We start from the raw sequence: 12,005 nt of genomic DNA on the forward strand, positions 1-12,005 counted from the left end.
AGTGGGCGCAGGGCCCCAAACGTCACAATAAACCAAATCCAAGACATTTGTGCTACGAAAATTTGAATTTGCTAAAGAGAGTTTTGAAGACTTGCCCTGCTGACAAGAGGTACATAATGAATTTGAAAGTTTATTTGAAACAGGTAAAGAACAATGGGAAACAATAGACTGAAAAACTTGATCATGAGGATGTCCAAGACGTTGATGCCAAGTTGTGGAGGAAGCCTTGACAGCAGTGAAAGCGACTTTTGGAAGAGACTGAAAACGAGGAAGGCGGATGTGGTACAAGCCCTGTTCACTTGGACCCGTTAGGAGGGTGGTGCGTGTAGACTCGTCCTTCACAACAAAATAAGAAGAGTGAAATTCAAAAAAGACATCATTATCATGGCAAAACTTTTGGACAGATAATAAATTCTTTTTAAGTGCAGGGACATGAAGAATGTTATTTAGGTTAAAGGTTTTATGAGGGGAATAAAGTTTGGTGGAGCCAATGTGCAAAATAGGTAGGGGATTACCATTACCAACAAGGAGAGAGTCATTACCACACTTGGACCCGTTAGGAGGGTGGTGCATGTAGACTCGTCCTTCACAACAAAATAAGAAGAGTGAAATTCAAAAAAGACATCATTATCATGGCAAAACTTTTAGACAGATAATAAATTCTTTTTAAGTGCAGGGACATGAAGAATGTTATTTAGGTTAAAGGTTTTATAAGGGGAATAAAGTTTGGTGGAGCCAATGTGCAAAATAGGTAGGGGATTACCATTACCAACAAGGAGAGAGTCATTACCATAATAGGGCTCAGCGTTGTCGAGACTAGATAAGTCTGGAGAAGAATGATCATTTGTTCCAGTGTCAGACAGCCAAGTAAAGCCAGCTTGGGAGGCAACGTCCGAGTGAGCAGCAAAGTTGGCCTGTGGAGTCACGCGAGTTTGATTGGACTGGTTTGGACACTGAGATGGTAGGTGGCCAATGCCACAACGATTGCAGTGACCATAAACCATGTTCTGAGTGGAGGCCCAAGCAAACTGTCTTGTACCGTTGTCACGAGAACGATTGTTGGAGTTGTTGCGCGGCTGTCCTCGTGAGGATCCCCGAGAGCCACGGCTACCTCGGTTAGAATTGACAGATCTGGGTGCAAAAAACGCTTGCGGTTGTGAGTTGGAAGCTCCCATAGGATTCAGTTGATACCCAAACTGTGCAGCCATAAGTTGGAGGTTGCTGAGTTGCTGTTGGACTGTATTAAGGTTGGATGGTGGGGCTGCCGTGGGTGCCGCAGTAGCCAGAAAAGCTTGCGGGTTTGAGGCTGCAGAAGACACACCATGGATTTTGGCAATCATGTAGTCATGATCACTGAGGAGGCCATGAAGTTCATTGAAGGTAACAGGAGGAGACCGCGCCAGCAAGTTTGCCTTAAGACCAATGTATTCTTCACGGAGTCCTGAAAGTGTAAGCATGACTATATCCTTATCTTTCATGGGTTCGCCAATGTTAGCTAGGGCTGTAGCGTATTTTTGGGCTCGGCTTAGGTATTCAGCAGGTTTCTCATCACCTTTCATGGTGATTCTAAGGAGTTGACTTTTTAGAGTAAACTCGTGAGAAGAGGTAACTGGTGCGTAGGCACGTTCTAATGAAAGCCAAATCTCACGAGATGTTTTACCTTGGACATGCTGGAAAGATTCTTCAGACACGGTTGATGTAATCAGCAACCGAACATGGGCATCATTCGCGACCCATGGGAGATAACTTGGGTTATCAGTTGTAGTAGTTCCTGTTGTGACCTGCTGTTGTGGGCGTGGGATGGTACCATCCACATAGCCGAACAAGTTGTGAGAGACCAAGAAAGGTTCTATCATTGATCTCCAATGGCCATAGTTGGTAGGTTTTATGTTAGAGGCGAATTTGTGAGAGTTGTGAATAGTTTTCTCCTGGTTTGTTAGGGTTGTAATGGCTGCCATAGTGATCGGAAGAGAGGGAGGAGAGTCGGAGGGTTTATTTTCGGTAAAGGTGGTGGCGGCTACAGTAGGCAGCGCTGCTGCTGTTAGGGTTTCCGGCTGGGTAGAAGGTTTGGCAGCCGTGAATTATGGAGGAGCTGATTTGGCTCTGATACCAAATCAAACTTGTATTGTATTGTGTTATCTTATTGAGTACATTAGGAGGTCCTTATATAGGACAATACAAGACATAATAAAAGGAAACATAAATCAATTACAATAAATATGAAATCCCTAAAATCTCGGATCTAATATTGACTAACACTGTCAGTTGGGGATTTCTGCCTCAAGTGAATGTGTATGCTATTCGGCGAGAGTTTGGTGTCCAATACTTTGAGTACATCCAGGATATTATGTCCTTACCCTGGTGGGACGTTGAGGAATTGTCGAAAGTGAGAACGTTAGATTATCCTGTACGAAAGCATGATGTACCCATCTGGGGTTTGATGAAATTTGAAGCCTTTAGAGGGTTCAAACACTGGAAGCCTCAATACCCGAAAAAAGTAAGGAGGGTAGATCCAGTGACTGGAGTTGAAGAGACGATCTTGCATGTAAAAAAGCCTAGAGTTATAAAGAACATTCCAGTACCTAAGATGGAGCAAGACTTTCATAAGGGGTTTTTGTACTGGGTATACAGTTGTTTGTCGACTGAAGCTGTGATCACCTACAGAGCTGAAAATGAAATCAGACACATCTTTGTGTATGATCCTTTATGGTTAGTGAACTGCTCAGCAAAGGATATAGAATATTTGTTTGTAAACAAGATCGGGTTTAAAGCTGAAGACAAAGACCAGGCTATGCAGTTTCAGAGGGTTGTATCCATCTATTTCCAGAAAGGAATCAATGCTGAAAGTCAATGGTCATCTAAATGGCGAAAGATAGAGAAAGAAGAAAAGTTGAATGCTGAGAAAGAACGAAAAGCTCGTGAAGACAAAGACAACATGCTAAGACATACTGTGGTTCAGAGAATGGCTGCTGAGGAAAAGAAGAAGGTTGACGAGAACGAGAAGCTTGGGAAGCTGCTGATGAAAAAGCCTAAGCCGAGGGAAGAGAAATTCAAATCCCTGTGAAGAAAGCGCTGAAGACCAGACTGAAGACTCCGGCAATATCCAAGGGGGAGTTTGTTGGTGCATAATGTCTATAGCCTACGTCTAAAGTCTAGGTCATGTCGGTAGCTTGTATAGGGGTCAAAAGTGTCAAATATGTAATGTTTAAGTTTGTTTTAGGTAATTTCGCACGAAATAGCTAGCTGCTATTTCGCACGAAATTACGAAGTGTAATTTCGCATGAACTGTCATGTGGTAATTCCATGCGAAATTACCTGCCTATAAATAGGTAGTCTTAGCTTCTCATTTGGTACGAAATTAGGTGAAGTGTAACGAAGTGTTGCCCGATTTTCACCGTGTATTCAAGTCAATTATCAATGAGAAGCTTGTTTTAAGTATCATACTCTGTTTCTACTCAATTCTTACACTGATTCTAGGTTGTTTGTTTGTTTCCGCCTCTCAAACAGTTCTGTGTTGACTCTGAACGACTCATTAGGTCGCAAAACGATCCTACAGGAACCAGGAGGTCAGAATCTTCATCGATTTGTTGAAACTTCATAGATCTAGGGAAATCGTTTTCCTGAATCGCCAGAGAGAGAGGAGCTGGGAAGCGGCGGGATGTTTTGAAATGAATCTGAAACCCTAATCAAATTAGGTATCCCGTGCCTTTTGTTTTGGGTGGAAGGGTATAACTAGAAAAGTGATGTCCATTTTTATTTTTGGTGCTTTAAACACTTATACATCATGCTTTAAAGGTGTTTTAAGTAAAGTGGCAAATTACCTTAAGTCGTCCTTCGGATATGCTTTTATATATAGTATAGATATAGATATAGATATAGATATATATAATAGAATAACTAACAAATGAAACAAGCTCGGTTTTTAAAAACTACTCACGAACAAGCTCGAGATATAAAAATGAATTTTACTAAACCACAAATACTATTTATAACCCTTCACCATTTAATACTGCTAAGCTACAAAGTGTTTGGTATTTGTTTAACAAGGAACTTGACTAGTATTATGTTGGCAGAAAGCGTGGATGGTATTATGCATGCTAACAAAAGTTAACGTTTACCTTCAATATACGGAGCATATCAATCTGGTATTTGTTATAAAAGAGATCATAGTTACGTCAAAAGGCTGATGAATAATCGAAGTGCCCTAATAAATGAAACTAGACCTGACTGCTCATTATTATCATTATCATTATCATTATTATTAAGAACAAGATTACTAGCTCTCACACATCATTAACTGCAAAAAAGAGCCCAATTTCATCCTCCAAGAATCTCGTTATAAATATACCTGGCTCGGGTCGTTTACAACTAATCATTTTTGGATCGGATTTCAACTTCACTCCTCTTTTCTACTTCATTTTGGATCCTTTTCTGTGGCAAACTCAAAGAATGCCTGAAACTAAAACAAGATCAAAATCAGCTCGCGTGGGATTGCTTATTAAGTTAGCTTTGCTGCTAATCTCATTGCATTACATTTACAGTGAAAGAAAGAAAGAAAGAAAGAAGCTGCTAAACAATTCAAGGAAAATTACCTGTCCATTGCTTTATCCCTCTTTTACAATGAACGGAATACCCCTCTACAGCTGTCTGCCAAAATGCTCAAAACTGCAATCAGAATATTTAATCTCTTTGTATTCAACTGCTCTGCGTCTGTGAAATGGAAGGGGCCCATATAACTTGTTTTCAAAGATTATACATCCCAAAGCAACCCGTGGTCTTATAATATTAAAAGTCCAAATTGAGTGTTTGCCTGGTCTAGTTAATAGTTACAAAGAATCAGAAATCAAAACAAACAAACATGATACAATGAACAGGAGATCCATTTTCAGTTGATCATTTTTTTACAATAATAAACTGCAGATTTATTGCTTTCTACTTGCATCTTGTTAGTTCATGACCAACTTAACAGTCAAGTAGTGTGCAGTTAATCAGAGAGAATAATTGGTACAGATTTCCTTGTGTGAGTTGTAATTATTCTTCTTACCTAGTACAAATCCAGTTTAACAAATCTGCATTCACACAGTTGCAATTTTAACATCACTAAGAAATGTGTACTCAAGGACAAAAGAGCATAAGGTCTCAGAATGTTTAATCAGATGAAAGAAGAAAACAACAATAATGCAACCAGTTGCGGAAATCTGAACATATAAACATCAGATCTGATGACAGTCCAACAGATTATCAAAAGTTAAAACTTTATTATTCGCTGGCAGCTGTCAGAGACGAGATCAAAAACAAATAACGGATAACAAGAATATAAAAATCCTTTTCATGCCCAACATCTTCCATCTTTTCTAGTTCAAGCCTTACAAAACACTTGGTTGCACAAGAATTACAAGATTAAGCCAGCCGTAGTAGAAGAAATAAGGTCATAGAACCTGAATACAACAATAATAATAATAATAATACTTATGTGTGAGTGAGTCAAGGTGGTTTCCCATTATCAACATCCTCCATTACATCGATATCCTTACGTGCTGTGATCTTCTGGACGTAACCTGTAACGATGATTCATACATTTGGATCATATCAAATAGGCAGGCAGGGAGGTATAGTTCCATCACTCCAAGAATTTTAACAAGTGTAAACTTCAAGACAGACAGACAGACAGACAGCTTGTTGTATGTAGTATGAAACAAAAAGTATGTTAGTTATTACAACAAAAAGGATTATGTTGTTATACCTATTCCTTGGCATGGTATACATTTGCAGGCAACTTCCTTTCCCCTTTTATTGTAATAACTAACATAACCCGATCCTTGACAACTTCGACATTTCCCCGTCCATTCATAAACTACTGCCTTACAGTCCTAAATAAAATGAACCAACACCAAGTTAACTTCTGTACCAACAACCAATACTCTTAAAACAAACAAGATAATAAATAAATAATTTCAAGGGGGTGGTGGTTTGAATGTTAGTTATTATTGGTCTAAATTTATTTATTTATTTATTTATTGGGCCAAATTTTGAAAAAGCTATGAATGAATAAACGAATTCAGTCTAATCAAATAAACCTCAATCTCAGGATCACAGCGTAAGCGTCGGTCAATAACATCAGGCGACACCGGTGACGTATCTGGATACGTCATGGGGAGCGGCAGGGGATCGTCATCATCGGTCAAGTAACTCTCACGGTCACGCGACCACCTCTCCTTGGCATTATCAATACGACTACGTTTCTTCTCAACAGCCGTCGGTGCACCAACGAAGTCGTTGCTATTGAGACTGCCGGAGTCAGCTAAGGCGGCATAATTGAAGGACCAGGTGAGGTTATCTGAAGCAGCACGGATGCGTGGAGGAGGGGTTAGGTAGGGGGTACTTGGGGGTTTGGTGAAGATAGAAGTAGGGTTTATCGGCAACATACAATTCAGTTAGGAGGGAGTGTTTCCGGTGACGGAGATATGGGTGAATTGTGGTGGTGGTGGTGGTGGTGGTGAAGGATCCGGGTTGTGAAATGAAGCGGGCTAAATATGATCCGAAATGGAGATGGAGTTGACACCCGGAATAAACAAAACCATAAATACAAAAACAACATCTGAATCTATTTTTTCTTTATACCTTCGCAAATAACCATTATGTTACAAAACACACGATATCCCATTTCCTCCATATACACAGGTGTCTGATACTACTCTATTTGACCACCCGTTTTATTATTTTATGGGCATGTTTGGCTAAGCTTTTCCAACCAACTTATTGGCTTATTGACTTATCAAAAAGCTAATAAGCAGTTTTTAGTGGAAAAGTGCTTTTTAAAATGACTTTTTGATATGAAGGAAAAGTAGTTTTTGAAAAGTTAAGAGATTGTGACTTCTTGATCAGCTTATAGCTTTTCAAACAACAAATAATGCCCCTTATTTTTTTAACATCCCTTATGAAATAATGCCCCTTTTAGTCATTTTACATCAATAAGTTAAGCCATACACTTTTTAAAAAACAACTTATTGACTTATTGGCTTTTCCCACCACATAAGCTAATCCAAACACTTTTTTAAAAACTCCTTTTCAAAAAGTCCTTTTCCCAAAAGTCGTTTTTGAGTTAAATAAGCTTAGCCAAACATGCCCTATATTGGTTTTAAATTTACGGTTTCCTCCTTAATTTAAAATAAAATTATGTTTTCGCCCCCACTTCAAAATAAAATTACGTTTTTGTCCCTCGCTCAAAATTACGATTTTGCCCTCGGTTCAAAATTATGATTTTATCCTCAGATTACAATTACAATTTTGGCCCCAGTTCAAAATAATTTTTTGTTTTTGCCCCAAACTAAAAATGACGATTTCGCATTTCGCCTCTTTAAAAAATTATGATTTCGCCTTAAGTTTAAAATTATGTTTTTGACTGGTTCAAAATAAAAGTATGCTTTTGCCCCCCAATTCAAATTACGATTTTGCCCTCATTTCAAAATTTTGATTTTGCCCGAGTTCAAATTAAAAATATAATTTTGTCCCCAGCTTAAAATTACGATTTTATCCTTAGTGCATAGTTATATTACGATTTTGTCTCTGGTTCAAATTTATAGTATTGCCATCACTTTAACTTTTGGCAAATTACGATTTTACCCAAGTCAACAAATACAACTTTGCCCTCAGTTCAAATTACAGTATTGCTATCGTTTTAGTTTTTTTTTAGCAAAACTATAAAAGTGTTTTTTTAATTGGTTGACTGGATTTAATTTTTTTCCATGTCAATGAGCTGCCTAACACTCGCTCATTAATCATGACAAACTACAGCTTTGTCCTGAGCTCAGAACTACGGTCTTGTCATCGTTTTAGTTTTTTTTTTTTCCTAACAAAACTATAATAGTGTTTTTTAATTGATTGATAATTATTCAGCCATCGCCCCGCAACGTGGGCGGGACATCAACTAATTACATATATTAAGGACATCATATACTCGTACTCAATGTGAAGAAACACCTATTCTATTTATCTTTATGGGGATGCTTTTTATCGAATAAGAGCGAATCCTTGGTCTTTCCTGGATGATGAACTAAATGTAATCTACAAAACAAAATACCGTTAGACTCATTATAAGGATGAGACGTTGTGGGTTCTCTTTGTAACCACCCTTTATCGTGAGAATAAATACATGAAGAAATACCAAGTTAATCCAGAGATTAGCTTGTGGTTTGTGTCTCGTCCAATTAAGATTAGTCTTCTTTCTTCCTTAACAAACAGCAGCGATGATCCTGCAAAACAATCAAAACACCGTGAAACTCGTTACTGTTGGATTTATATGTACGGGTTCGATAATTCAACGCTGCTGACCGAGCTATGACCCGTAAGAGTTACACCTTGGGCAACGAACATTAAATCCACTTAACTTGGTTAACTGGTGACCACGAACAATTAACGGAACGAAATATATAATTATCTAGAATAATTATATATACACGAGAAACGGAATTTGTTATTTATACGGGTTATAAATAATATAACGTTTAATTACTTGTTTAATTAAACTTTGTTTTTCGGGCTTCGTATCGCGTTTGGTTTTGTACTAGACATAGTAAGCTTTGGGGCCTTAGAGATAATTAGGGTTATTAACCTAATAAATATATATACACATATTATTAGAACTCTAATTGATATACACAAAAAGGCATTACTGCCGTCGATCAACAATATATATATATATATAGGGAGCCGCTAGAATGAAAACCACCTCGAGTTGTAAGAACCGCGAGAACCACTTTCAACCAATCAGAACATGCCAACAGAAAGGGTATATTAGTCATTTACCCAAAACATCAAATCTCATTATCTCTCTTCATTTAAAGCACCTTCTCTCTCCTCTCTCTTTAAATCTCAGGTTCTTCTTCATTTATCTTCATTTTTGTCTCTCATTCTCTCTCTCTTGAAGAAAATCAGAGGCAACTAGAACCATCATCTCTCCCACTCGATATATACATCAGGCGACCACTCAACCCTCCCCCCACCCCTGCTCAAATAAACGACCGGCCACCACTGTGGTGGTGGCGGCACACATCGACGGCAAGGCCGGAGAACAGAAACGGAAGCTCCGTTTCACGGCGGAGCCGCCACCCCACAGCTGTCCCTCCGTCGCCGCAATCATCACAAAGATGAAGTTATTCGCGGGATGAAGATGAAGACCGATTGTCACAAAAACCCCAACCACTATTCTCCATCTGGGATGAAAATGAAGACCGATTTGATGTTGTGGTGGTGGTGTTGACCGTAGCGAGGGGACGGCGGCGATTGGCGGTGGCGGAGAACGGCGTCAGTGGTGGTGGTGGTTTCAGGGGCAATGGTGCGTCGGTGGGTAAGTGTTTTTGTTGATGGTGTTCTCGAATCTGATGGGTGTTCTTGATTTTTCTGGGTTTTTTTGAATCTGATGGGTGTTCTTGGGGGTTTGACTCTCTGGGTTTGATTCTGTTGAATCTGGGCTTTGAATGTTTGTTCATGTTGAATCTGGGTTTTTGATTTTGGGTATGTACATCATTTTGTTATTGTTGATGGGGTTTCCTTTTTGATTTGATTTTTGGGTATCTACATCATGTTTGGTTGTTATTGTTACTGGGTTTTTGTTGGGTTTGAATCTGGGTTTTTGTTGATGAACTGGGTGCTTTTTTGATGAACTGGGTTTTTGTTGGGTTTGAATCTTGTTGGTTTTGAATCTTGTGGTTTGAATCTGGTTTGTTCTTATTTGATCAGTGACTGTGGGGTTGATATGTTTTGGATTGGATGGCGATGATGAAAAAAAAATAGATTTTGATGACGATGGCGCGGCAAGGACGGCGGAGTGTAGGTTTTTGAACCTGCAACCCCACTTTGCAGCCTTTTTAATTATCGGAAAAAATCTGAGCCAAACCCCGTTTTTTTCGAGATACTCTTTTGTTTTATTGTTGTTGGTTTTTTATATTCTTTTCCCCAGTCGATGACGATAAAAATATATCCGAGACACCTACCGACTTTGCGATTTATGGGTGCGTTCGTCTTGCGTAAACAAGTTTTTGTGTAAAAAAGTCTTTGTGAAAAAAAGTTCAACCGTAAACTTTTACGTCAAACGTAAAAAGTTAACGTAAAACGTAAAAAGTTTAAAACGTAAAACGTAAAAAAGTTTAACGTAAAACGTAAAAATTTTAACGTAAAACGTAAAAAGATTAAAAAAATTAACGTAAAACGTAAAAAAGTTTTAAAGTAAAACGTAAAAAGTTTTACGTAAAAACGTAAAACGTAAAAAGTTTTACGTAAAACGTAAAACGTAAAAAGTTTTACGTAAAAAGTTTAAAACGTAAAACGTAACAAAGTTTAACGTAAAACTTAAAACGTAAAAAGTTTTACATAAAACGCAAAATTTAAAAACATAAAAAGTAAAAAAAAACATTGACGTAAAAAACCAGTGCGTAAAACGTAAAAAAACCGGTGCGTAAAACGTAAAAAAAACCGGTGCGTAAAACGTAAAAAAAACAGCGTGTAAAACTTAAAAAAACCTGTGGGCAAAATGTAAAAAAACCGGCGCGTAAAACGTAAAAAACGTTGACGTAAAAAACCGGTGCGTAAAACGCAAAAAACCGGCGTGTAAAACGTAAAAAAACCGGTGCGTAAAACGTAAAAAAACCTGCGCGTAAAACGTAAAAAACGTTGACGTAAAAAACCGGTGCGTAAAACGCAAAAAACCGGCGTGTAAAACGTAAAAAAACCGGTGCGTAAAACGTAAAAAAACCGGTGCGTAAAACATAAAAAAACGGTGCGTAAAACGTAAAAAAAAAACCGGCGTGTAAAACGTAAAAAAACGTTAACGTAAAAAATCGGTGCGTAAAACACAAAAAAACGTTGACGTAAAAACCGGGACGTAAAACGCAAAAAACCGGCGCGTAAAACGTAAATAACGTTAACGTAAAAAACCGGGGCGCAAAACGCAAAAACGGCGCGTTGAAAAAACGACGCGTGAAAAAGCCGAGCGAAAAAACGGCGCGTCAAAAAACGAGGCGTGAAAAGGCCGGGCGTAAAAATCTTAAAAATTAAAAAAAAATATAATAAAAATTTGATTTCAAAAAATTGATTTACAAAAAAAATCTGTTTATAAATTAAAAATAATTAAGTCAAAAAACTAATTAATGAATAGGTGCAAAAAAGATAATTTAAAATTAATATATATAAAAAGACAAAATAAAGTGATTTTACTTAAATACCCTATTGGATTATAATATTAAACACATAATAAGACAAAAAGCTTTTAATATTAATATTATCTACTTTTAATCACATTCATCCATCTAGTTGATCTAAGGGCTAGAAAGTGGTTCCCATGGTTCTTACAACTAGAGGTGGTTTTCATTTTAGCGATCCATATATATATATATATATATATATATATATATATATATATATATATATATATATATATATATATATATATATATATGTATATATGGTTAGAATTTAGAGAGAACGGTGAAAAGTGTGAGAACGGTGAGAACGATTTTGGTGGTGACATGTGGCATTGATGTTAAATTACACTAAGGGGTAATATTGTCAAAAAAAACTCACTCACATGAACTGGGTGTTCAAATAAAACGCCATAAAACACCCAATTCAGAAAAACGCCGTGAAAATACCCAGTTAAAAGGCCATAAAACACTCAAAAGATATTTTTTGAGCTATAATTTACAACAGCTAAAAAAAACATTTTTTTGAACGCCATAAAACACTCAAAAGCTATTTTTTTGAGCTATAATTTACAACACCTCAAAAAAACCATTTTTTTGAATGCCATAAAACACTCAAAAGTTATCTTTTTAGCTATAATTTATAACAGCTCAAAAAAACCATTTTTTGAACGCCATAAAACACTCAAAAGCTATTTTTTTGAGCTATAATTTACAACAGCTCAAAAAAACCATTTTTTGAACGCCATAAAACACTGAAAATACCCAGTTAAAACGCCATAAAACACTCAAAAGCTATTTTTTTGAGCT

The 12,005-nt window shown here is 37.3% G+C and overlaps 1 protein-coding gene across 1 annotated transcript; it reads right to left on the minus strand.

The window, feature by feature from the left end:
- Nucleotides 1–5,246: 5,246 nt before the first annotated feature.
- Nucleotides 5,247–6,622, minus strand: LOC110878071 (protein disulfide-isomerase SCO2). Its single transcript, XM_022126327.2, has 3 exons — nt 6,078–6,622; nt 5,744–5,870; nt 5,247–5,558 (listed from the first exon to the last, which is right to left on the minus strand). Exons 1-3 carry the CDS (start codon nt 6,423–6,425, stop codon nt 5,485–5,487), a joined length of 549 nt encoding a protein of 182 aa, XP_021982019.1. The 5' UTR covers nt 6,426–6,622; the 3' UTR covers nt 5,247–5,484.
- Nucleotides 6,623–12,005: the final 5,383 nt, after the last annotated feature.

The sequence above is a fragment of the Helianthus annuus genome, chromosome 9 (genome assembly GCF_002127325.2).
Source record: "Helianthus annuus cultivar XRQ/B chromosome 9, HanXRQr2.0-SUNRISE, whole genome shotgun sequence".
In the NCBI taxonomy this organism is placed as follows: domain Eukaryota; kingdom Viridiplantae; phylum Streptophyta; class Magnoliopsida; order Asterales; family Asteraceae; genus Helianthus; species Helianthus annuus.